General features: G+C 51.0%; 1 protein-coding gene across 2 annotated transcripts in view; it reads left to right on the plus strand.

The window, feature by feature from the left end:
* The window catches only part of CDH4 (cadherin 4), a 687,747-nt gene that overhangs the window by 520,827 nt on the left and 139,328 nt on the right, over window positions 1-27,592 (plus strand). For both annotated transcript variants that reach the window (XM_005569504.5, XM_065523362.2), the window contains one exon: window positions 2,938-3,117. In XM_005569504.5, the coding sequence (XP_005569561.3) occupies window positions 2,938-3,117 (180 nt within the window). The remainder of the gene's footprint in view (window positions 1-2,937; window positions 3,118-27,592) is intronic.

Genomic DNA, 27,592 nt, shown 5'->3' on the forward strand with positions numbered 1-27,592 from the left:
TATTTCAAGCCACTTTGAGCAGTGGGATTAATCTGGTCTTTCTCATCAAAGCTTAGAGCTTATTAACCTAAATTGTTGTATCCACAAGGTAAAGACCAGGCTCCCAGGGAGGTGCCATCTGTCTGGGGCTTGGTCTTGGAGGACAGGTGAGATATCTTCAGTGGAAGGGCCAGATGCAGAGTCCTGCTCTCATGCTCATCGGACATTCAGTACCTGTGAGGCAGCGGCTACTGGTCTGGGCGAGGAAACCATGGAGTCCAGTTGTCTGTGCTCTGGGTTCCGGGGAGAATGTGCAATTAGGACTGTCCTTGAAGTTCTTCAAAGTCCCCTGAGGAGCCTAGAAAAGCCCTCGCCCCTTGTCATCATGAGGGGCTGGAGTCGAGGCCCCTGGGTCTCCATGTTTGCACCTCACATGGCTGCTTTCTAAGGAAGGCTGGGAGTGCCCCCATGGAAGCCTCCTGGGTTTTATTAATTGAGGCAAACAGTGGTGGGGACCCCCGCGGGGCAGCCTGTGGTCAGATACCTCCCAGCCAGCTTTGTCCTCCCTGCCTTGGGCTGCCCTGGTGCAAGGTCCATTCTCTGCTGTGTGAACTATCATATCCTAGTGCCTCTGCAGTTCAGATGAAATGAGCATCAGCCACGAAGACTGTGGCAAGGCATGCCATGTGGGCAACCTGCACTGGACCCGACGCGGCAGACGCATGGACGCCACATGTATGCGTGAAGTTCTGTTGGCACTGTCAGCCATGGGAGTCACGTGCACTGTCACATTTAGAAAACACAGAAAGGTAAAAGGAAGGAAGTAAAATACAATAACAGAACTCCGTGGTGACCAGAGAAAACCAGTGTGTGCATTTTCATGTATTTTCTTACTTTTTTTTCTTTTCTTTTTTTTTTTTTTTTTTTTTTTTTGAGACAGAGTTTTGCTTTTTTTTCCCTAGGCTGGAATGCAATGGCACAATCTCAGCTCCCTGCAACCTCCGCCTCCCGTGTTCAAGTGATTCTCCTGTGTCAGCCTCCCAGGTAACTGGGATTACAGGCACACACCACCACACCTGGCTAATTTTATATTTTTAGTAGAGATGCGGTTTCACCACGTTGGCCAGGCTGGTCTTGAACTCCTGACCTCGGGTGATCTGGCTGCCTCGGCCTCCCAAAGTGCTGGGATTACAGGTGTGAGCCACCGCACCCAGCTTCTTTTTCTATCCTTTAAAAAAACGCAGTTGAAGCTGGGCGTGGTGGCTCACGCCTGTAATCCCACAGCACTTCGGAAGGCCAGCACGGGCGGATTACCGGAGGTCTGGAGTTTGAGACCGGCATGGCCAACGTGGCAAAACCCCATCCCTATTAAAAATACAAAAATTAGCCAGATGTGGTGGCTGGCTCCTGTAATCCCAGCTACTCGAGAGGCTGAGGCAGGAGAGTCACTTAAACCCGGGAGGCAGAGGTTGCAGTGAGCCAAGATCGTGCCACTGCACTCCAGCCTGGGTGACCCAGTGAGACTCCATCTCAAAAAAAAATAAGAAAGAAAAAAGAAAAAGTGAAGAAAAAATGCAGTTGCGGTTGATGCTGTACGTATGCTTTGGTGCTATTTCTCCACTTACTAATATTTTATGGACATTTCTTCATGTCAGTCTTAAAAGAGTAACTTTTAATGGCTATAATATTCCAAGACATGAACACAGTGTAATGCATTTGGAATCCACTGACAGACATTCAGATTTGTGCTCTGGTATTTTTACTTGTTCAAAAACATCCCCAGTAAACATCTGTCTACAAGGACTTTGGTCCACCTAGAGTTTCCTGGGGACAGATTTCCAGCTGTGTAGTTATTGGGTCAAAAGGGACCTTCCTTTTTGAGGCTCTTGATAGTCACTGGCCACCGGGAGGCAGAGGGCTGTGCTGAGTGACCGCGGGACCCCAGCAGCAGGAGCTGCGTCAGTGTCCGTCCTGACAGCCTGAGCCCTGTGCTAAGCATGGGCTGGGCATTTTCTCATTGTCATCTGATGTCATTCCCATAGCAGTGCCTAAACTCAGGGCCATTGCTACCATCTCCCTTCCGTAAGAGAAGATCCCAGGATTGTGAGAGATGAAGGGACTTGGTCCCCACGTCACATGAGCTTCGACACATCCACACAGATATGGGTCTAAGGCCAAATCCCACACCCTCAGCCATCAGCCTCCACCCACTGACTCACTGCACACCCCCAGTGTTGCAGATTCATTTCGCTCAGCCTTGTCAATCTGACAGGTAAAAAGGATGTATTACTTTGATATGCATTATTTGATTACTGGGAGATGTGGACAGTTGTCATAAGTTTATTGATCATTTATATTTGTTTTGCTGTGAATTATCTATTCATGTCCTTTTCTTGTTCGGAAACAAGATTCCATTTTATTTTCTTCCTGCTTTCTAAGAGTGCTTTATGTAGTGACTATGAACCTCATGTCAAACTGTTGTAAATCATGTTTTCCAAATGTGTCAATTGCCTCTTGGGTCTGTTTTCATGAACAGGAGTTTTGTGGGAAAACATATTAGTCTTTTCTTTTGTCATCTCTTGCATTGTTTTGGGTGGGCGTAAAAAGCCCTGTCTACACTATTGGTGACATTGTCAACTATATTTTCTTCTTTTTTTATGGTTTCTTTTTCCCACATTTAATTTTGTAATCTGTCTCATCATATTGATGGGGGTCTTACTTGATTTTTTTCCCTAACAGTTCCTTTTCCAGTGTTATCCCGCCCTTCCCACTTAGCTCCTTGTCCCAGGGTTACCCGCCTTCCCGCTTAACTCCTTTGCCCACTTAGCTCCTTGTCCCAGGGTTACCCGCCTTCCCTCTCAGTCTCGGGCAGTACAGATCATCTTAGCAAACACCGTTTTCCTCTGTGCAAAACCTAACTGGACTTCTTTGCTTCTTCTCTCCCTTTTCCAAATAAAGCCACAGAAGGGAAAGAAGATCGTGGCTCTGGACCCCTCTCCGCCTCCGAAGGACACCCTGCTGCCGTGGCCCCGGCACCAGAACGCCGACGGGCTGAGGCGGCGCAAACGGGACTGGGTCATCCCGCCCATCAACGTGCCGGAGAACTCGCGCGGGCCCTTCCCGCAGCAGCTCGTGAGGGTGAGTGCAGACCCCTCCCGTTGGCACGGGGGTCTCGGCGTTAGCGTGAGGCTCTTCTCCCGGCATCCCAAAGCCAGGGGCGGTTCTGCATTTGGTGTCTAAGAAGGTCGCGATTTCACAACCTTTCTGTAATGAGATTAGCCTTACACAGGGCAATGAAAAATTTAGACGGGGAAGCTGCGTCCTAGGTGGATGGGACTTTGTGAGGCAGGAGTGATTTCTCTCTTGGTTACTTTCAAATGGCTACTATGTGTGTGGAAGCAGTGGGCAGGGGTGTGGATCGTGGCCTTTGACCTCTGACCCCTTTCTTTGGTCTGATCACATTTGTTTCCATGGATGACTAAGATCCCGGATGATGGGATGGTGGCGTGTCTGCCATGACGATCACTGCGTCGAGGCCAGCGTGGGCCGTGCCATGGCCCGTCTGCAAGGTCTTGGTCCCCGAGTTCCCAAGGCCACCGGAGATTGCTTTTACCGCAGAAAGAATTTATTTTACAAATTTGTGTCTCTATAATCACGGCTATCAACGAGCAATTTCTGCTTCCCTTTGAAGAAAATTGCAGCCTAATCTGAGCAATAATTTGATAAAAGGATGGTGAGAATTCCATTAAATAATTCCCAACCGTTGTGGAAAAGCCTCACCCACCCTTTGGAAATGAGGGTGGTCCCCAGAGTGTGCTTAAGGGGCCATTCTCAGTCTTCGTGCTGTTTAGTGTTTTCTCGTTCCTTTCAATGCAGAAGGCTGGGCTGTGCGTTTAGAATGCGGAGATGGGAGGAAGAAAGCAGCCACCAGGCATGGTCCCCCCAATTCTTTGTATCCCTAACCTTGGCCACCAGGGGACCCCGCCAGGGAGCAGTCAAAATGACTGGTTATTTATAGCAGAAACTCTGGTGTGAGTGAATGCAGTGTGCCTCCATACCCCAGCCAAGGTATCACCTGATTGCAAACAAATCACCTGCCCTCTCTGCACAGAGCCGGCCCTCCCACCTCAGCACCCAGCCTCTGCTGCATCCTCCCCTTTCGGGGTTCAACTGTCCTTGGCCACCCATACCCCTTGAGGGCCAGGCTGGGCTGGAGATTTTCCTGTGAAATGCAGTTCAGAGCTTGAAGGAAGCCACCAGGAGTTGGAACCCCATCCTGGGGGAGCTTCCCAGGCCCACATTTCCTGGACCCACTGGGCAACCTCCCGCCCACCACGGACGCCAGAGACGATGCCAATGGCAGTGCCGTGGCCCCCATGCTGCACCCACCTCGCCATCCTCAGGGCTGGGATTTGCTGCCTCCGGCCATTGCTTGTGTTAGCGTTGACTTAAAATTCTTCTCAAAGTGATTTAATTTTTTTTCAACTTTTATTTTAAGTTTGGGGGCACATGTATAGGATATGCAGGTTGGTTACCTAGGTAAACGTGTGCCATGGTGGTTTGCTGCCCCTGTCAATCCATCACCTAGGTATTAAGCCCAGCATCCTTTAGCTATTCTTCCTGGTACTCTCCTTCTGCCCCTTCCCTCCCACAGGCCCCAGTGTGGGTTGTTCCCCTCCCTGTGTCCTTGTGTTCACATCATTCAGCTCCCACTTAGAAGTAAGAACACGTGTTATTTGGTTTTCTGTTCCCACTTTAGTTTGCTGAGGATGATGGCTTCCAACTCCATCTGTATGTCCCTGCAAAGGACATGATCTCATTCCTTTCTATGGCGCATATAGCATTCCATGGTGTGTATGTGCCACATTTGCTTTATCCGGTCTACCATTGATGGGCATTTGGGTTGAGTCCATGTCTTTGCTGTTGTGAATAGTGCTGCAGTGAACATACACACGCATGTGTCTTTGTAAGAGAATGACTTCTATTCCTTTGGGTGTATACTCAGCAATGGGATTGTGGGTCAAATGGGAGTTCTGCCTCTCGGCCTTTGAGGAATCGCCACACTGTTCATCCCCGAAGGAGATTGTATACCAAACCACAGTTTGATCACTGGGATCGTTTGTCAGGCTAGAAGCTGACTGTAGAGAAAAGCATAAGGTGAGAGAACAGAGGCTGCCCTTGATTTGTTTCCCAGGCCAGTGGGGCAGGGGCTTCAGGGTGTGCTGGAGGCGTGAGGACCAACCAGAGATTCCTCTTTGAAGGTCGTCAGGATTGAAGGCCCCCGAGAGAGGGAGTGGGTTTCTGTTGTGCTCTGCAGGCTTCTGTAATGCCTTGTGCTTCTGCCGCCCCCACATTGCCCCTTGTAAACAGTCTTCGATCTTACTCTGGGGTCAGCAAACCTTTTCTGTGAAGGGCCAGGTGGGAAAGGTGTTGTGGCCGTACAGCTTCTGTCGCTGTGGTGTGAAATCAGCCTCAGGCAATGTGTCAACTAACAGGTTGGCCGTGTTGCAATAAAACTTTATTTACAAAAACAGGCCGTGTTCCAATAAAACTTTATTTACAAAAACAAAAACAGGGCCTGGGTTGGCCCATGGGCCATGATTTGACAACTGCCAATCACTTTTCCCAAACTCCAGAAAGGGCTGCCCAAGCCACCCTCACCGGCACAGGGTAGGCACATTATTTGTGGAGTGAGTGAGCAGTGAATGTGAGGGCCCTCATCTGCTTACACCCCACGGAGGGGGTACCCGCAGCGTCTGGCTGTTATCTCTGTTATCTGAGCACAGCTGGGATATTCTGCTGCCCTGGCTCTTGGAGTTTCTCAGCCTGATGATCTAGGACTGAAAGGCGGGACTTTCTTCCTCAGCTCTGCTCCGCAGACAGGCTTGTTAAAGGGAACACAAAAGAGCGAGGCCACGTAGGCACAGCCCCTGTCCCAGGAGGGTCCCCAAGCTGCTGCGTGTGGCCCCGCGCGCCGTCTCCGGATGGACAGTGGAGAGAAAGACCCCCTACACTTCCTGCCTGGCTGACCCCCTGCAGCGTCAGTGGCTGAGGAAGTCTGGGCTGGGACAGGGTCCATGAAAGGAGCGAATCCTCCCAGACCAGCAGAGGGCTCGGGTGAGGATGGGTCCAGTTGTCCTGTTGATGAGGATGTTTCTCCTGAAGACATCACCACGAGAGCCCAGCTTACTCCACATCTGAATGCCCTGATGGGGAACGGGGTTTTCCAGTTTGCAGGAGGGAAATTTGCCCCTCCTGATTAACACGAACTTGGAAAATGTGGCCTAGAGAGCAGCCGGCACTGGGAGCTCTCCAGGCCGTGCAGGTGCAGCCTCCTGAGGACTCTCTGCTGCTGACCTTTCTAAACTAGAAATATGCAGGGAAGAATTGTGAAGTTGGCTTTGGGTGTCAGAATGAGAAAAGCTGCAAATTCTGTGCTTCCAGGAAACTGCCCCCAGCATCTCCGACTCAGGAAGTGGCGGCTTCTCTTGTTCTGGGGTCTGTGGTATTGCTGTGGTTTGAAACCACTTTGTCATCTGCTCCTCACACCCCCTGACTCGTCCAGCAGCCCCTGCAGGCAAGGTCACCTCCACGCCCAGAGCGTCACTGCAGAACAGGCGGTGAGCAGAAGGAGGCAGTGAGGTGGGTATGTGTTAGGGCTGACTACCTGCACTGCGGCATTTCAGAAACTGAACCCAACCAAAGTCGATTTCTTGCTCACTGTGAAGGTTGGTGGGCAGGGCCAGGGTGGCTTGTGCCGCAGCCATTCAGCCACCCGGGGTGAGCGTCTCGGGACTGGCGAGGCTTACAAGTGGCATACGTCAATAGTGCCTACATGCCGCTGGACAAAGCCCAGTCACATGGCCACGTCTAATTGCAAGGGACATGGGGAACAAGTCCAACTCCATGATCTGAAGGAGAGGGAAATATGGCTGGCGAATGGCTGGTCTCTGCCAAAGTGGGTTTCTAAAGATGAGATCAGCCTGTGTCCTTTCCTCCCTGATGAACCCCCTGTCCCAAGGAGCCCCCGGCCACTGGAGCCCTGGGCGAGCAGTTCAGATGTAATTCGCCAACCAGGTCATTCTTTACCCTCTGCCCCGCTTCAGTTCGCCATAGTGCTTGGTGTGATCTGGCTGTATTTTCATTATTATTCACCTACTTACTTCTCCTCTAAGAGGAGGCTTCCTAAAGGCAAGGATCTTGGCCATATCCCTGAGTGTTGTAAACAGTCCTTGGCATGCAGTGGGCACTATATTTGTTGAGGGAATGAGTGAGTGAGTGAGTGAGTGATAGACGTGATCTCAGCGGTGACTGTTGTGCTGGGCGCCCATCAGCTCACCCTGCAAACTGGCCCAGCAGCTGGAATTTGGCAGAAATGTTAGCACTGCCTGTCCTGGCTTTCGGAGTCCCTCCAAGTATCGATGTGGCTTACACAGGGGCGTCCCCTTCAGCTTCCATCCGAAGGAAGGCGGGGGGGTGGCATCCAAACCGAGCTTGATGCCCAGGGAAGAGAGACTTTTCGTGAATGGAAAATGGAATTTCTATTGTGGCTTCTGTAGATTTGTCTTTTCCAAATGGACTCCAGGTCATTACGTAAGAACTCAGTGCATACACACACACATCCACATGTGCACACACGTGCATACTATACACACACATCCACATGTGCACATGCATGCATACTATACACATGCACACACATGCATGCTATACACACACATCCACATGTGCACACATGTGCATACTATACACACATGCACACACATGCATACTGTACACACACAGCCACATGTGCACACACGTGCATACTATAGACACATGCACACACCACCCTGCTTCACACACATATACATTCCTACATGTTCATGTTCCTGTTTGCCACCCCCTTCCCTCAACCCTCTCCTCTATCTTCCATTAAATTCTTATCTAGCACAGGCAGTGGTTTGGGGGGTGCTTTCCTGTCCCCGTTTCCATCTATAGGAAGCTGATGAGCTTCCTGGCAGTGTTGGAGGGGAGGCAGCTCCTGGAAGAAGCCCCAGTCGCAGAGACAGTGGTGAATACAGCCTGATGGGGAGCGGCAAGCTGAGCACAGAGCGCTTGAGGTTCAGCTGGGATCAGCTGCAATTCTGCGCTCATTAAGGCATTTCATTCTGATAAAATATGTTAAATGAAAAAACGAGCAGGAGAGGAGGAGGCAGAATACTCTTCCCCAAAAAAAGTCTGTTAATTACAGGCTTTTTCCTTGGAAGGAATATCACGTCTCTTCCTAAGCACTAGCGGCACCACGCAGGGAGAAATAGGTAACCTGCTTGTAGAGAGGAAAGCCCTCAAAAGTAAAGGGGTGGCTCTAATCGGTGGGGCTGTGGAGCCAGGGGTATCCGTGGCAAAGCAGGGAGCCACGCCTGGTGATTCTGCCACTGGAATCAGACCATAGTCTGGAGTGAGTGGTGAGTGAGGAGGTGTAGCCACACCGCGGAGGGAACACTGGAAACCCCAGGCTGTCCCTTCTTCTCAAGCAGAAGGGGGAGGAAGCCGCTCACAGGCACCGAACTGATTTTCCAGAAACTTGGGTAGGGACTTTTCTTTATGTCCCCAGGGGAACTGGGGAAAACGGCAAGAGGGAGCACCATTTAAAAGGTTAGCAGGACACCCTCCCTGGTCCAGAATTCTGGCTCTGGACTGGACAGTTTGGGCAGTGGCTACGGTGCCAAGCACCATGCAGGCACTGGGGATTCAGGGGAGAGAGGATATAGAGTTCTGTGGCCTTCAGGAACCACCAAGCAATCCACATTCTGTGTGAAGTTCACACCTGGTCCCACGGCCCTTGTAGGGCCGGCACCTACACAGGCACATTCGTGAAAGGTTTTAAAACGCCGCTTGCTTGGCTAGCGTACACCTCAAGCTTGACTCCTGGTGAGATTCAGAGTGAGGATAAAATGAAACTTTTAAGAAGAGGATCTATTGCTTGGCTGAGTCTGATACCAATTCACACTGTGTTACCTTGAGAGGCTGTCCAGGGCAACGGTAGGAATCAGCGAATCAGCTTGAGGTGATGGGGAGGAACGTAAAGCTCTTGGGTGTGAATCCTTTCATTTTGGCAGTCTATATTTTAGAAGACAAGAAGTCACGCAAACCAGTCTTCGGGGCCCCTGCCAGAGAGCAAGTCAGGAAAAGAGCTCTGAAGACAAGGCTCTGGAGGGAGGTCGCGCCACAGTCGCAGGGTCTATGAGGTGCTTAGGCCCCTTGGAGGAGACACGCAGGAGCCCGTTTCCAGAGAAGCACGATCACAGGTGCGCAGCCATGGGTGGGTCACAAAGCATTGCTCAGGTCAGCCCCTGACACCGAACAACTCAAATGAGCTTAAGCGGATTGAAGTGCAACGTTTCCTTCCCACTTCCCTCTTCTGGATAAATTTGGTTGCCATTTGTGCACATACACCCCATTGCTTCACATCCAACCACAAATACTTATGCCATTCCATGTGAACAGAGATGGGCTGGGTCTTTGGGGGCGTGGAGGTGAAAGGGCGCCTGCCTGCCCTGCACAGGCTCTGGACTGCTTGAGCAAATGAGTGATGCCCCGAGCTGGGTCCGCATCCCGAAATGCACAGCCAAGGCACCGGAGACACCTCTCTGGTCTGTGGCAGGGCCCATAAAAGTTGATTGGATGTGTGAGCACGTGTGGTGGAGCCAGCTGAATTTTAGACCCACGTTATCTTCACAGAATGTTTGCTGGGTAACTTGGCAGTATAATTAGCACAGAGTCCACCTAAGAACCCATTTCTGATACTCTACAACATCCAGGCGTGTACGAATGACTCACGTGGTAGTCATTCATTGTCTCATGGAAGCAGGGTGACCTTTCCAAAGCACGGATGTGGCTGTGTGGTTCCCACTGTCCTTGGGAGATGGCCTGAATCCTCACCTTGCCCGGCAGGTTTCATGAGCTCGCACCACCCCTTGGCACGGCAAGCTCCAGCTATGCTGGTGGCTCGTAGCTTCCAGATTGGCTCGTAGCCTTGGTCACCTGCAGTCCTGTGCACAAGCTCTCCCCTCAGCCTGGAGGGTTTTCCCGGTGCACCCAACAGTCCCCTCAACCCGGCTACTTCCTACCTGCCCTGAGAACTCCCCACTTTTCAGGACCCATCAGAGGCCTTCCCATGGGGCCAGGGCACCCACTTTGCCTGCTGCTGTGGCAGAGTTTTTGACACTGTTTTGTTGGTAATTATTGTCTGCATCCCCCACTAAACCTAAAGCTCCTTGAGGAGCACAGATGTCATTAAACACTCATTAAGTGAGAATGACAGACACAGCCCTCGTGCCCATCTCTGCTAGTCAGCCCTTCATGGTAATTAGGAAGATTGTTATGTTAGGGATACAGTACCTGGCAATAATAAATTGGACGGTCTTTTAGTAATGGTGGTGTGGTTTATTTCATTCTAACACTCCTATCAATAGTAACTATAAATTCTAGGGGAAAATGTTTAAGCTCTTTGAAGTTACTTGGGGGAGATAGACAGTAGGCAGAATCTGTTGGGGCCTCTGCCCTTGAAGGGAGAAAACAGCCCTGGGTGAGACGTGTGTGCCGGTGGCTTCCCTCCGAGGGCACCATCCCAGTCCTTGCATCAAAGGGTGAGTGGTCTCATGCAGGAAGCCACAGGCATGCTGGTCACAGGAGTTGTACAGTGGAGTTTAGAGCTGACAAAGCAGCTGGAATGTGAGGAGATACATTCTAGAAAATACACAGCCACAGATAGGGACTCCCAAATACACATGTAAGCTCTGCCCAGATCCTTGGCTGCCCCGGAACTGTGCATGCCCAGAGAGGCGCCGAAGCACCCAGTAAAAGCAACAGTCAGCAGACTGAGAAAACTAAGCAGAGATTCCAAGGGAAACACATTGAGATTTGCGTCCAGCCAAGTGAACTCCCTGCTGTAACAAAAAATAAACACCCTCAGAGAAAGATAACAGAACCAGGGTCTCTACAGGTTTGCATTCACAGTGATCAGTATACACACAAAACTTATTAGACATGTCAAAAAGAGAGAGAGAAAATGTGATCCACAGTCAAGAAAAAAACTACCCAGAGAAAGGAACCCAGGAACCCTGAGATCACCCAGACATTGGAGCTAGCAGCAAGGCCTTTAACATATTGCTTTATAATATCTTCAAGGGTCAGAATAGATGAATGGATGAATAGATGGGGAATCACAGCAGAAAAAAAAATGATACTCTAAAACTATAACCAAATGGAAATGATAAAACTGAAAAGTACCGTGTCTCTAACGGAAAACTCACTGGATGGGTTCACAAGTGAATTGCTGAGGCAGAAGAAAGGGTCGGTGCATTTGAAGATGGATCAATACAATTATCCAGCCTGAAGAAGGAGGAGAAGTGAAGCACACAGAGCTTCAGTGGGGCAGTGGCCAGTGGCCTGACATCTGTATGATGGCAATAACAGAAGGAGAAGAGAGAGGATCAGAAAAAAATCCTCGAAGAAATAATGATTGAGACTTTCCCACATGTAGTAGTGAAACAAACTTATAGATTCAAGAAACCCAGTGAACCCTAGGTAGGAGAAATACAAAGAACGCCATTCCTTGATCGTAGTCAAACTGCTGAAATGCAAAAATAAAGAAAAAGCCTCTAAAGTAGAGAAAAAGATGCAAAATATGTCCGGGGCAGCAGTCAGAATGGGGGCTTGTCCTCAGAATCCCTGCAGTCACACGCCAACAGCACATCTTTAAATTACTGAAAAGAAGCTACCAACCAAGAGTTCTATATCCAGAAAAAATGTCCTTCAAAAATGAAGGTGAGCCTGGGCGCAGTGACTCGCGCCTGTAATCCCAGCACTTTGGGAGGCCAAGGCAGGCAGATGACCTGAGGTCAGAGTTCAAGACCAGCCTGCCCAACATGGTGAAATTCTACTAAAAATACAAAAATTAGCCAGGCATGGTGGTAAGTGCCTGTAATCCCAGCTACTCAAGAGGCTGAGGCAGGACAATTGCTTGCATCTGGGAGACGGAGGTTGCAGTGAGCCGAGATCACACCACTGCACTGCAGCCTGGGCGACAGAGTGGGACTCTGCCTCAAAAAACAAAAATAAAAATGAAGGTGAAATAAAGACATTCCTGACAAACAAACTGAGGGAATTCATCACCAGCAGACTCAGCGGGAGTGATAAAGGATGATGTTCCTTAGGCCAGAAACAAATGACACCAGTTGGAAATCCACACCTCCAAGAAAGAATGGAGGGCTCAGGAAGAGATAAATTTATGGACTAATATAAAAGATTATCACTTTTCTTTTAATTTCTTTTAAAAAGCTGACTATTTAAAGCAAAAGTACAACATTGTATTAGAGAGTTTATAATGTATGTTGATGTAATAAATATGACAACAGTAGGAGAAAAACTAAATAAGACAACAGTTGGACAAAGGACAGATGGGGTAAATGGAGCGAGGCTGTTTTGAGGTTCTGATGTTGCTGGTTAAGTGGCCCAATATTAACTTTAGGTAAACTCTGATGCTTATGAAGTTGAGAGGAGTATTGTCGTTAGTAAAGTTAATAAGAATGAATTTCTTTAAGGCCAGGTGCAGTGGCTCACACCTGTAATCCCAGCACTTTGGGAGGCCAAGGTGGCCATATCACTTGAGGCTAAGAGTTCAAGACCAGCCTCACCAACATGGTGAAACCCCATCTCTACTAAAAATACAAAAAATTAACTGGGCGTGGTGGCACATGCCTGTAATCCCAGCTACTCAGGAGGCTGAGGCAGGAGAATCGCTTGAACCCTGGAGGTGGAGGTTGCAGTGAGCCGAGATCACGCTGCTATACTCCAGTCTGGGTAATAGAGTGAGACTTTGTTTCAAAAAAAAAAAGAATTTCTTCATATATACATAAAATAAAACTGTTAGTCACCAGATTGTCCAGTTTATTAGCACAAATAAGTGAGTTTTGGATGTGCCCATCTGTGAAAACAAATGCAAGGCATCAATGATTCTGAAGGCTTCTTCCAAATTCATTACCCAACATTCTATCTGAACACACTAATGTACATTTCTAGGGTCGATGGTTTAAACTGTAAATACTCCAAAGGCACATTCTGTATGATTTTTGCCCACAACCTTTCCTTAATATGCACATGTTTTCTAGACAAAAACATTAAATAGAGCTAAAGTAACATCAAGGTCTCCCTCCCTTCATTTCCTCTGATACATGAGATAAATGTAAGCCCAGTTCCTCGGGACAGTTCTCCAGGCCCTCAGACGTCCTGTGCCCCCAAGAGAAATGTGAGCCCAGTTCCTCAGGACAGTTCTCCAGGCCCTCAGATGTCCTGTGCCCCCGAGATAAATGTAAGCCCAGTTCCTCGGGACAGTTCTCCAGGCCTTCAGATGTCCTGTGCCCCGGGTCCCGTCGGACACTAGTGTGCAGAGGCCTTGCAACTCTGGGTGGTGCAAATTTCCCACATCCCATCCCCTTCCTGGCTATGGACGAGTGCAGGCTGGACCCTGGCCTCCTCCTTCCTGGCCTCCAGCTCACTGCCCTCCTAACCCTGGAGCAGAGGGGCCATCTAAACCTGAGCCACACTGGCCATTCCCCAGGCTCACTTGAGGTCGAAGCTGTGGTGAGGCTTAGGCACTGGGGGCTTGCTCCTGCTCCCCAAAGATGGGGTCAGGACACTTCTCCCTGGCTCTGTGCCCATCACGTGGCTCTAAGGCTCACCACCTCCATTCATCAGGTCTCTCCTCCGATGACTTCTCTGCCATGATAGGACCCCCACCCTACTCACACACAGCCCTGGCCCTTTCCCTAGCCGTGCTCACCATCTCCTCACACCACATGGCATTTCCTCATGGGGAAGGTCACACCTGCAGCAGCTCAGCTTCGCGTATCATCAGCTTCCTCCTGCTGGACTGTGGGCTCCCTGAGGGCGGGGCAGCTCTGATCTTGCCCCTGTCTGTGTCCTAGCCACCAAGAATGCAGCCTGGCCCAGAGAATCCCCCAGTAAATCCCTGCTGGAGGAGTGGATGGTGACCTGCTAGAGGCAGGAGCTGGATTTGGCCTGTGGGCTGTGGTTTGTGACCCCTGGACTAAGCACTGCCTCTCAGGTGGGATCATCTGGTGGACACTGCACACCCCACCCAGGTGCACAGAGCCCTCACCCAGGTGGATAGGGCCCCCAACCAGGTGTACAGGGCTCTCACCCAGGTGGACAGGGCCCCCACCCAGGTTTGCAGAGCCCCCACCCAGGTGGACAGGGCCCCCACCCAGGTGTGCAGGGCTCTCACCCAGGTGGACAGGGACCCCACCCAGGTGTGCAGGGCTCTCACCCAGGTGGACAGGGACCCCACCCAGGTGTGCAGGGCTCTCACCCAGGTGTGTGGAGACCTTGCCCGGGTGGGCAGGGCCCTCTAAAGTTCAGGACACTTCCCTTTCTAGGAGCCATCTGAAGAGAGATTTGAGGCCAGTTTAGCCACTTTCTTGGAGGGCAGAGGCCCCTGATGCTCCAGCTCTACCTGTGCTAGTGAATTTTTAAGCCGTCAGAGCCAGGAAGCTTGTGAGTGAGTGGAAAATGAGGTAGGTTTCTTTCCCCCAAAAGAACCTTCAGACCGAGTCTCTGGGAAGAAACCAGGGGCAGGAGGTATCCCAGGAGCCAGCTTGAGTCTGGGTTTTCTCCCCCGTAAGTGGACTGTGGAAATACCCTCCCTGGTTCACCAGACAGACACAGAATCCTCCAGGATGGGAGGAACTGCTCTAAGAACACGTGAATGAGAGGCTTTGGGGTCTGGGGCTCAGCCCTCAGAGGAAACAAGGACCCTTGAGAAAGTTCGACCTCTCGTTCAAACAGCATCTCCTTCCACAGCAAGACAGTATGGCACTTCGATTTGTCCATCAGCTACACTTCAGGGCCCACCTCCTTCCTGGCCCCAGGTAGGGAGGGGCAGCTACACGTGTGCACCACCCCCATGACTGTCCTGAGCGTGGTTCTGAAGACGCAACCCCAAGACGAATGCGATCGTCCTGCTGCAGCCTGTGAGTCGCCTGGCAGCCAGACACCGCGCTGAGACCCACGGGGATTCACATTGTCCCTGCTGAAGCCAGAGGGATGTGAAGAAAGCAATCATTTTGGAATCAACTGCCCTGGGTTGTGTGGTTTAATCGCTCGTGTGAAAGGAACGGGCAGGCCCTTTGTGTTTACCGCCCCCTCATCCAAGCAGAAAATGTTCCCTTTCTTGAATTGCTTTAATGGCTATATTTATGCAGCTGAAAGTTCCTTAAGAAATGAAAGTAAAATCAAATTGCTGCAAATGCTCAGATAATTTAGTGGAGAATATTCAATTAGAATATATTAATATTTTAGATTTCCATCATTAATTGAATATTCAGGGATTTCAATTTGTCGTTGAATTGCTGGAGCACCCTGTGTGGATGGGTGTTTAGGATGAGAGCTCAGGCACCTTCCACAAATGGACTCTTAGAGTTTGGCGATGGCCAGGGAGCCTTGTGTCTGCCGGGCCAGCTCCAGGACTGCTGACCAGACATTGTCTAGCTGCTAATGAGTGGGCTCCCAGGGCCACTGTAGGGTGCAGCTGTTCTGAGGACAAGTTTAAGGATGAAGGAGAGTGTGTATGTTGGAGCAAGCTGGCAATAGCCCTTGCTTGGAAAGAGATGTCCTTCATTCTTCAGTTGTGGCCTTCATACTTGAGAAGGTGAAACTGTCTGTGCATGAAATGAGGATGATAGCAGGCTGTGGTGGCAGTTATCCATCCACCATCCATCTAGTCATCCATCCATCCATCCATCCATCCGTCCGTCCATCCATCCATCCATCCATCTATCCCTCCATCCATCCATTCATGCATTCACTAAGCATTTCCATGTCAAGCACCCCTGTATTTGTCTGTCCTTATGCTGATAATAAAGACATACCTGAGACTAAGAGGTTTAATTGACTCACAGTTCAGCAGGTCTGGGGAGGCCTCAGGAAACTTACAATCATGGTGGAAGGGGACGCAAACATGCCCTACACATGATGGCAGGAAGGAGAAGTGCAAATCAAAGCAGGGGAAAGCCCCTTATAAAACCATCAGATCTCATGAGAATTTACTATCACGAGAACAGCATGGAGGTAACGGCCCCCACCAGGTTCCTCCCACAACACATGGAGATTATGGGAACTACAATTCAAGATGATATTTGGGTGGGGCCACAGCCAAACCATATCAACCCCCGGTGTGCTGTTCTGGGTACAGAGGCTACAACAGGGAACAGATGGAATAGTCCAGCTCTCATGGAGTTTATGTTCAAAGACAGGGATAAGTAACCATTAGTTACAATCTGGGAACCAGAGAATGTGGGGTGCCATTGAAGTTTGGTTTCAGATAAGGTGGACAAGAAGGTCACTTCTGAGAGAACTGAATGCAGTGGCAGAGAGAATCATGGCGATATCAAGGGAGTGAGTGCTCCAGGCAGAGGGAACAGTAAGTGCAAATGCTGAGAGTCTTGGAGGAAGAGCCTGGAGGTCAGAGTGGCTGAATAGAAATGGCCAGGGAGAGGGTGAGAGTAATGAACTGAGAGAATGTCAGGGCCAGGTCACTCAGGAGCATGTGGCCATGGGAGGGACTTGGTGGTTTACTCTGAAACCCAAAGAGTGTTGTGGTGCGGCATAAATTGATTTACCAAGACCCCTCTGACTGCCGTAAGGAACCCAGCAGAGCAGGAGCAAAGGCAGTTGCAGGGGGCGGCTTCACAACCCTCCCACTGAGCTATGAGGAGGCCAGGGGTGTTGTTTTAATGTCCTGCCCAATAAAACAGCTGGAAACCCCAATCTTATCACAGACTCGATGTCTGTGACCCTTGAGGAATGAGAGGCTCCCTTTGAATCCACTCGTGACCATGGGGTCACAGAGCTTCTGTTTCACTTTATGTGTGCGTGTGAGGAGCTAGAGTGTGGCAGCCAGAAAAAAAAAAAAACAGCCCTGGGAGGCTGGGGGAGGCTGGGGGTGCAGCTGGGGTGGGGATAAGGCACCGCACAGGTTCTGGTTAAAAGATTTCTCCTGGCTTGGAAGGGAAGTGACGGCAGAGGAGCCCTGGGGAAATGGAAACTCGTCTCCCAGGATCCTGGCTCCCAGCTCCCTTCCGGCACCCAGAGGTGGGGTCAGGAGGCCCCCAGGTGCTGACAGCAGGTGTTCCCTGGAGCTGACAGAGGAGACAGCCCATGTGCCGTCAACCCTCCTGGGCTCCCGGCCCGGCAGTGTTTTCCTGCTGACAGCAGTCCTGCAGGAGGCCTGACCATGTTTCCGATACTTGATGCTTCCTGTTAATTTCTAACAGCAGACTTTTCTAATATTCTGAAGACTCCTTTCTCAGAATATTAGAGACCCAAGGAGGAAAAGCCATCTCCCCAAAGCTCTCTGCTCAAAGACCTGACTTCAGCTCAGAGAAACAAGGGCATGGGAGACGAGGCCCAAAAGCAAAGCCAATGAGAAGTAGATGCGTGGGAGGGGAATTGCGTCTTGGAAATCATACTGTCCCTTAGCTATAGAAGACAGCAGAAAATGCTGCTTGTTTCCACTTCCCTAGTGGTGCTGAAAGTCAGGCTTCTGTCTTCAAAGTGACTCTTCAAAATCATGCCCCAGAGAGAGACGTCGTCCCCGGGGCCCCAGCATCCAGCTGGCCTGGGTTGTGTGGGGCTTTGTTTTGCTCAGGCAGAAAGTCGCATCTGGCACAGGTGTGGGCTGGTGAGGTACCAAGGCTCGGGGACCTCCCTGGTACCATCCTGGGGAAAAGGCCTCGAAGCTCTCTTGATGGCACTGGCTTACTCCATAGAGGCCCGAGACGGCCTACAGATGCATCTGCACCTGTGCTGTGTGGGCCCCTGTCAAGTGGTTTTCGATGGAGTTACGTTTGATTTGGGCTTTGAGGTTTCGTGAGTTGTAATGCTTATTGAAGTTGAGAAGCTGATTTCATTTTCCCAAAATGTAGGCTGATTAAAACAAGAAAAGCCGTGCAGCCTTGGTGTCTGCTTCTTAAAAGCAAAGTGAAGCATTCAGCTAAGGTTCATGTCAGAAAAGGGACTTGGAGGGGGGGCCTGGGCTGGCGCCCCCGGGATAGGAGGGGCCAGCAGCCGCACCCTGCCTGCTTGAAGCAGCCTCTCCCTGGAGGACAAAACCAATGGATCTTATCTGATCTAGTGGTTTCAGGAATTTTCTACACACATAAAGCACATCAGAGAGGAGAGAAAATTGTTGATGTGCTCTGTGTTTTCAGCAGAAAATCGTTCTCCATGTCGCTGTGTGCATGAGCCTGCCTTGCCCGGGGCACGCCAGCGCCTCAGCCCAGCAAACCAGAGTCAGGCAGGGGTTGCAAGCAGTGTTTCGCACTCGCCATTGCCTCTGGGAGGTAGAACTGGTGGAGAAGGGACAGGAGGTATGGCTGTCCTGTGCCATCAATTTGGGACAGCCCAGGCCTGAAGACTTTTGTCTCTATAAATAAGTAGCCCGGTGAAGATTTAAGTTTTCTGTGAAAAATAAGGGAATCTGAAGCTAATCTGTGTTGCAAATTCAAGGTGTATATTTGGGCAGGGTTGACACATTTATTGTGTTCAGTCTGAAATTGGTCAATATAGGATGACAGGGGGAGAGCAGTATATCCACAATCTATTAGATTGGATTAGTGTCCATCCACCCCCCCCCATCCATACACCCATCCATCTGTTCATCCATCTATCCACACTGCCACCTACCCATCCATTCATCCATCCATCCTCTGTCCACCCATCCACACACCCACCCATCTACCCATCCATCCATCCATCATCCATTCATCCATCCATCCATCCATCCATCCACCCAACCATCCACCCATCCATCCACCCATCCATCCACCACCTACCATCCATCCATTCATTTCTCCATTCATCCATTCATCTCTCTATCATTCATTCATTCATCCACACATCCATCCACCCACTATCCATCCATTCATCCATTCATCTCTCCGACCATCCATTTGTCTCTCTATCCATCCATTCATCTCTCCACCCATCCATTCATCTCTACCCATCCATTCATCTATCCATTCATCTCTTCATTCATCCATTCATCCATCCATCCACCCATCCACCGTCCATCCATTCATCTCTCCATCCATCCATTTATCTTTCTATCCTTTCATCCATCCACCCATCTATCCACCTACCCACCATCCATCCGTTCATCTCTCCATCCATCCATTTATCTTTCTGTCTCTCTGTTCATCCATCCACCTACCCACCATCCATTTATCTCTCTATCCATTCATTCATCTATCCACCCACCATCCACCATTCATTTCTCCATTCATCCATTCACCTCTCCATCCATCCATTCACCCACCTATTCACTCACCCACCATCCATCCATTCATCTCTCCATCCATCCATTTGTCTCTCCCTCCATCCATTCATCTCTCTATCCATTCATCCATCCATATATCCATCCATCCACACACCTACCATCCATCCATTCATTTCTCCACCCATTCGTTCATCTCTCCATCCATCCATTCATCCATCCACCCATCCATCCTCAGCACTCTCACCCTCAGACTCTCTCATTGCTCCTGACATCAGCAGGCCCCAAAGCCAGAACTCTGGCATAACCACAGCACCCACCTCCAGCTACTGTTTCAAAACGCTTCAGGCCTTTCAAGTAAACGAAAAACCGAACAGGCAAAAAGATTGCCTCATGAGTTGCTGTCCTTAAAACTCTTTCAACATTTGAAAACTCCCTGTCAAGGATTAATCAGTTTTTGACAGTGGTGGAAAATTCTTCCAGGGGTTTGGGGAAAAGCCATCCCATTTGGCTTACCTATGAACACTACACAAACTTTCTGACTTGATGCTGAAGCCTAGCCCTAAGGAAGATTTTAGGACCAGAGCAGTCTTCTTAATTGTTTTCCTAAATCATCAGCAACAAAAATGTGGACTTAGAGAAAGAAGTGTGTTCACTCAGATTTCTCCTTAGAGGAAATGTTAGGTTTTGCTAGGAAAGTCCATCTTAGGCCAGATGAAAACAGCAATTCACCTGGTCATTCATGAGACATGTATTGCAATCAGCTATGTGGCCGGTGTTGAGGTCCACAGTGGGCCACTCAGTCATGGTTCCTGTCCTGAAGCACTACACATTGCTGGTGGAGATAGGCGGTAAAGGCGAAAACAGATGAGAGGAGAAGAAACTGTTAGAACACGGAAGGAACCACAGGGAGAGTGGAGCACAGGGACGGGATGGGCAGTGAGGGGCAGGCTGGGATGGGGAGCAAGGCTGTAGATGGGACCTGCCAGCCAAGGCCTCTCCGAGGAGCCAGCTGCTGAACTGGGCCTGCATGGCAAGGAGCTGGCTGTGCACAGGTCAGGCAGAGACCCACAAGTGCAAAGGCCCTGGGGTAGGAATGAGGGGGGCACACCCAAGGAATGTAAAGGTCTGTACTGTGAGAATATGAGTGAGGGAAAGGGAGGGAGGGGCCTGGGGGAGGGCAGGAGCAGGTCCCAGGGCCTCCAGCCCGTAGGAGTTTGGGTGTAGCTCCAATGCGAGAAGAAGCTTGCAAGGAGCCATTTGACTGTCCATCTATCATCCCCTGGATGCCTTTGGCTACCTGATGGGGCTGGAAGGTTAAGGCAAGAACTGCCCCAGAGCCCCAGGGAGGAGAGAGTTGCCCTGAGGAGAGATGCGAGGACCTGGGCTAGGATAGTAGAGGCATGGAGGTGAGGAGGGGAAAGCGGGGAGCCCAGATGGCCTGCAGGGAAGGACCCAGAGGACTTAGGGAGAGGCAGGTGAAGGAAAGGGAGCCATCGAACCTGGCTCCTGGATTTTCAGCCCACCCTGATGTTGAGGTGACAGCACCTGGCATCCCCATTGCTCAGGAGGTGCCCATGTGTGGGGTGCCATGGGGATGCCATGCACATCTGTCCCCCGCCATGCACATCTGTCCCCCCTCCTGCACATCTGTCTCTTCCAGCTCCCTCCTCACCTCTTGTTACTAAAGAGGCTTCCTGCCCCAGCCCAAGGGCCTCTTCTGACATGCAGCTGCTGGGTGCACTGGGCTGATTCCTAGACTCTGCGTTCAGCTCTCTGGGATGCTGCAGGAAAGCAGGAAATCAAATTAGGCCATTGACACCTCACCCACGATCTTTATTCTATTGTCTCTTAGTCCACCCAAAAAAATGTAAATCAAAATAAAATCAGAATATCTTTAGATGATGCTCTGTGTATGTGTGTGTGTGTGTGCGTGTGTGTGTGTGTGTATTTTTTTTTTTTTTTTTTTGATATGGAGTCTCACTCTGTCACCCAGGCTGGAGTGCAGTGGCACAATCTCAGCTCACTGCAACCTCCGCCACCCAGATTCAAGTGATTCTCTTACCTCAGCCTCCGGAGTAGCTGGGACTACAGGCATGCATCACCACGCCCAGTTAATTTTTGTATTTTTAGTAGAGATGGGGTTTCACCATATTGGTCAGGTTGGTCTTGAACTCCTGACCTCGTGATCTGCCTGCCTTGGCCTCACAAAGTGCTGGGATTACAGGCATGAGCCACCATGCCTGGCCTATGTGGTTTTTTTTTGGGTTTTGGTTTTGGTTTTGGTTTTGAGACAGAGTTTCACGAGTACAGTAGTGCAGTCTTGACTCACTGCAACCTCTGCCTCCTAGGTTCCAGTGATTCTCCTGCCTCAGCCTCCAGAGAAACTGGGATTACAGGCGCCTGCCACTACACCCAACTAATTTTTTTGTATCTTTTAGTGGAGACGGGATATCACTACGTTGGCCAGGCTGGTCTTAAACTCCTGGCCTCAAGTGATCTGGCCACCTTGACCTCCCAAAGTGCTGGGATTACAGGCATGAGCCACTGTGCCTGGCCCAGACGATGCAGTCTTAATGGGAGCAGTGTCACCCCCAAGGGGAGCAAACAGTTCTTGGTGACAAAAAAACAACTTAGATATCCTAACAGATGGTGGCCCTCCAAAGGCACATAAACAGATTTCATGACTGGAAGAGGCAACTGGGAAACAAAAATTTTTTAAAGGCTCTGAGGGCTTGGGGGATAATAAGAGACATTGAGAAACATTGCTCGGGGACCCATAAAGTGGGCCCAGAGGTCAGAGTGCTCCCTGGACACTCATTCTCAGGCTCCCAGCAAGAATGAGCCTGAGGCCAGGTACAGTGGCTCACGCCTGTAATCTCAACACTTTGGGAGGCCGAGGCAGGTGGATCACGAGGTCAGGAGTTCAAGACCAGCCTGGCGAAGATGGTGAAACCCCGTCTCTACTAAAAATACAAAACTTAGCTGGGTGTGGTGGCAGGCACCTGTAATCCCAGCTACTCAGGAGGCTGAGGCAGAGAATTGCTTGAATCCATGACAGAGTGAGACTCCATCTCAAAAAAACAAAACAAAAAAAAAAAAGAAAGAGCCTGCAATAAGTGAATACCTCTCACCCTGGGAGCTCAGGGGGTGTCTAAGCCTGGGCCCCAGGAGCACTCTGATGTGAGTACTTCTTTGAGAGGTAGAGGAGACACAGGGCGGGGCAAGGAAGTGAACCAATGAAGGAGAGGCAGGCCAGTAAGTGATGTGTTATCAAGACACCCACCTCGGGGCAACTGGACATCCCACTAAGCCAGCCCTGGGAACCCGTCGTTCCCCTGCTTCCGCCATTGTGTTGAGGGCCTGGGGTGTTCATACACCAAGTCCTTTGGTCCTTGGTTGGAGGCTGCTCCCAAGGGCATTAATTCCTCAGCATTTTCAGCCTATCAAGTGGGCAGCAAAAGTGGCTCAGCAGGAAGAGAAAGGCCCTTGGCAAAGAGTCACAAGTGCTGGTTGGAAGTTGGCGAATGTGCCCTGAAATGATAACATCAGGCAGACACGGGTGGGCACCCACAACTTCTCCTACAATAGCACATCCTTGGACTGGACACAGGCTCCATGACTGTCCCCCAAACCACCTATGTCTGGTCCTACGCACCTAGGACCAAAAAGAAGCTCTAACCCAGGCCAGCAGGACTGCAAAGTGCATGATCACACAGTCCTGCAAGCGGGGCCTGCCTGCCTGCTCTCAGACCTGCCAAACAGGGCTCACTGCGCCAGGCACTGTGGGCATTTTAGGATGTTCTTAAATGTAACTATGTACTTTATAGGAAGAATGTTAAGCTGGCCTAATTCCTGAGCCACTCTTGAAGTGGTTCCCTCTGTCCTAATGTTTGTCAGAGTTTTCTTGGTTTCTTAAATATCGGTAGAAAAGAGTGTTCCTCCATTGGGATGATGGTGATAAAGGTGGGGATGGTGGTGATGATGATTATGATGAGGATGATTATGGTTATAATGGTAATGAGGGTGATGATGTTGATGGTAATAATAGTCATGATGGTGGTGATGATGATGGTAATGGTAGTGATGATGGTGGTGATGATAATGGTGATGATGGTGGTGATAATGGTGATGATGGAAATGGTGATGGTGATGATGATGGTAATGGTAGTAATGATAGTGGTGATGGTGGCAGTGATTATGGTAATGGTAGTGATAATGGTGATGATGATGGTGGTGATAATGGTGGTGAGGATGATGGTTATAGTGATGGTGATGGTAGTGATGATGGTGATGAAAATGGTGGTGATGGTGATGATGACGATGGTAATGGTAGTGATGATCATAGTGGTGATGGTGGTGGTGATGATGATGTTAATGGTAGTGATGATGGTGGTGACAATGGTGATGGTGATGATAGTGATGATGGTGATGATAGTGGAGATGATGATGGTGATGGTGATGGTGGTGATGGTAGTGATGATGGTGATGATGGTAGTGATAATGGTGATGATGATGGTAGTGATAATGGTGATGACGATGGTGATGGCAGTGATGATGGTGATGATGGTTATGGTAGTGATGATGATAGTGGTGATGGTGATGATGATGTTAATGGTGGTGGTGATGATAGTGGCGATGGTGGTGGTGATGATGTTAATGGTGGTGATGATGGTGATGGCGATGGTAATGATGATGGTGATGATGACGATGGTGATGGTAGTGATGATGGTGATGATGATAATGGTAGTGATGATGATAGTGGTGATGGTAGTGGTGATGATGATGTTAATGGTAATGATGATGGTGATGATGATGATGGTGATGGTAGTGATGATGGTGATGATGGTAGTGGTAGTGACGATGGTGGTGGTAAGGATGATGGGGTTGATGATCATAATAAGAGGAAGACAAGAGCTAGTATTTATCATTGCTACCAGCTACCATGTGAGTTTCATACAGATCATCTCTGAAATCCTAAGTTTTAGTCCTCATAAAACCCATCACCTTCCCAGCAATCACTTTGTACTGACCCTTTCTTCACTGTAGTATCCTGAGCCCCATCTGCCAGTTGCTGTCCTGGGCACCAGGGACAGAATGGAATGAATGAGGCGAATGAGATGCAGCCTCTGCCTTTAAGGAGCCCCCAGGAAGGTGAGAGGAATGACAGGTGACAGGAAGTCACATCATGGTGGCATAAATGAGACACTCAGGGTGACAATGGGAGCCCCCCAGGAGGACACGTACATTGTGCTTGGGGAGACCAAGGCAGGCTTCACAGGGGAAGACAGGCGTGAGCAGAAAACAGAACAAAAAGGCGTCATCCCCTTAAAGCAGGGAGGGCATCAAGGCAGAGAGAAGGGGCAGGGAGACCAGAAGCTACTGGGATGTGCAGCTTGCTTTGCCTATCTGGAACATACCAGAGGTGGGGCCAGGAGCGTGGACTCAGGAGGGAGGGAGGCTGGGCCCCAGGACCATAAGAGCCACTGGGCTGGAGTTTCATTCACACAGTCACTGTGGAAGGCTGCTTGGGGCAGGAACAGTGTTGAATGAGTGGATGGATGATGGATGGATGGATGGATGGATGGATGGATGAATGAATGAATGAATGAATGAATGGACAGAGGATGAAGAGCCTCAGAGCTGTTCTAAGAAGGGTGGGCTTTGCCTGAGAGTAATGAGAGCCTTTGATGAGCTTTCAGACATTGAGTGACATGGTCAGATCTGTGCTTTCCCCTCCCCCTCCCCACACAGCAAGCTGGACCCTGGTGGAAGGTAGGGGCGGGGGCTGGCCCCTCCCCATCCCTCAAGCCCAGACCACCATCTAGGGAGGCTCCTGGACCACTGCCTCCTCACTCTGAGGGGCCACTGGCTGTTTGCCATCCTTCCCTGCACTGCCCTGGCCTGTGAGGCAAGGAGTGTTATCATTTTACTCCTATCATTTTACTGAGGTTCAGAGAGGCCAAGTAACTTGCCTGAGGCCACACAGCCAGGAATCTCCAGAGCAGGACCCTGACCCATCCCTTCTGCATCCAGGGCACATGACAGCCGCTCACAGCCCCTCCCCAGCCCTCCACCCCACACTCTATTTACAGCCCAGCACAGGCCAGGGCTGCCCAGGAGGACTTGGCTTGGGTTCTCACCTTCTGACACAGATGTCACTACCCCTGGCCCTGCCCTGCAGCCTCACTGGGCTCACTGGCCTGCCTCCCATTTCCTGGAAAGGGGCATCCTGTAGGAACAGATGAGGTCCTGCTTGCCATCCTCCTGGGCCCTGTAGTGGCCCCTGACCATTGCTCTGGCTTGGGAAAGGGAGGACCAAAGGATTTGATTATTTCTCTGCTTAGCCACCCCTGGGGTGTGGTCAGCCCTGAGAAAGTCGCTTTGATTACAGAGCCAGGGTCTCACATCTGTGGTGCTGAAGGCTGAGGCGAGGCTCCATGTTGTGGAAGCCGCCCAGCAGTGTCAGGGCCCACGGGGAGCTTTGAGCCTGCGGCTCCCAGCACCCCCGTCCTGCTGGAGTGTGTGAGAAGGAGGGGCGGGAGGGAGAAAATGGAGCTGCCGAGCAGAAACCGTTTCCAGGGGCTTCTGCTAAAGTGGGAAATCTTCCATTCCATCGAGAAATTATTTAACTTTCACGCTGCTTTCCCGACGGCGAGGCGCGTGCCCGTGCCAGCTTGCTTGGGAGAGCCACAGGGTGCCAGCTGCAGCATCAGCTCCCCACTGGGAGGCAGTGCCAGCCACTTCTCCTGGGTGGCCGGGGAAGAGGGGGTGCGGGCTGCTCTCTGAAGGCTGGGACAGGAAGAGTCCCCCGACACTGGCCAGCTCCTGGTGGACACAAGTCCCTCGTCTCCCCGAGCATTGGAAGAACAATAATGCCGTTGACAAGTCAAAGGGCTCACACCATCCACTGCCCAGGGTGGGGAAAGTTCACACCATCCACTGCCCAGGGTGGGGAAGGTTCACGCCATCCACTGCCCAGGGTGGGGAAGAGCTCACACCATCCACTCCCCAGGGTGGGGAAGGTTCACACCATCCACTGCCCAGGGTGGGGACGAGCGGGAAAGAGGCTGAAACTGCACAGCAGGGAGGTAAGCGTTGGATCTGGCAGCCGAGCTGCACTTCCCCACAGTCCAAAATCAAGGAGGCCGGGCTTACATGGAGCTGGTGTTGTATCAAAACAAAACCAAACCACACCACCTGGTGGGCTTGATTAAAAACGTCCGGCCTGTGGCAGAGGCTCATGCCAGTGCTTTGGGAGGCAGGTGGATCACTTGAGCCCAGGAGTTTGAGACCAGCCTAGGCAAGATAGCAAGACCCCATCTCTACAAAACAATGAAAAAAATTGCCAGGCGTGATGGGGCACGCCTGTAGTCCCAGGTCTTCAGGAGGATGAGGCAGGAGGATTGCTTGAGCACAGGAATTCAAGGCTGCAGTGAGCTGTGATCGTGCCACTGCACTCCAGCCTGGCTGACAAAGTGAGACCCCGTCTCTACAAAAAGCAAAAAAGATAAATGTCCGGTCAGGCCTCCCCACCAAGGTTCTGGCTGAGAAGTCCGGGCGGAGGGCTCCGCATCTTTTCTAGCTTCTCAGGTGAGGGCATGGCCGCAGGACACCGACTGCAGGTTAAGGCAAGCTGTGGGCCTTAGGGGGCCCTGTGTGCTGGGGGCCGGCACTTGCTCATCTTAGGGTTTTTCTAGAGAAAGTCAAAGTAGAAAAGCACCACTCCGGGGTCAGCTCTGGCCTCACTGAGCGTCCACAGCCAGCCTCTCTGAGTCTCGCTGTCACATCCATGAGCAGTTCCTTTGACACCCCTCGCCCGGGTCACACGGTCAGTCACCGCCCTCTCACCCTGCGCCTCTCCTGAGCCAACAGCCGTGACCCCCGGCCCTGCCCCCGGCTCTGCAGCAGCGCCTCCTGCCAGGAGCACCCTCAGCTCCCTGCGGGAGCACGGAGCAACACAAGGGAGGGGCTGCAGTCCCGCCTCGCCTGTACCCCCGCTGTGGGCGCGCCCTCCCTGCGCCTCGGCCTCTCCCTGGCCCCACGGACCTCCACACTCCTCACACACAGAGTGGGCCTGCGGGTTCTCAGCCCGTCCGAACCCTCGGCTCCTTCCCTGCTACCTCCGTGCGGTTCCGCGGCAGGGTTTGTGGAGTGTGGTCCCACAGCGCGGCCCTGGGGTGCATCGTGCTGATTCCACTGCAGGCGGGTGGGGCCCTCAGGAAGAAAACGACTTGACAGCCGTGGCTGCTGCATGCTCTGTGCAGAGCCACCTGA

This window comes from Macaca fascicularis, chromosome 10 (genome assembly GCF_037993035.2).
Source record: "Macaca fascicularis isolate 582-1 chromosome 10, T2T-MFA8v1.1".
NCBI lineage: Eukaryota > Metazoa > Chordata > Mammalia > Primates > Cercopithecidae > Macaca > Macaca fascicularis.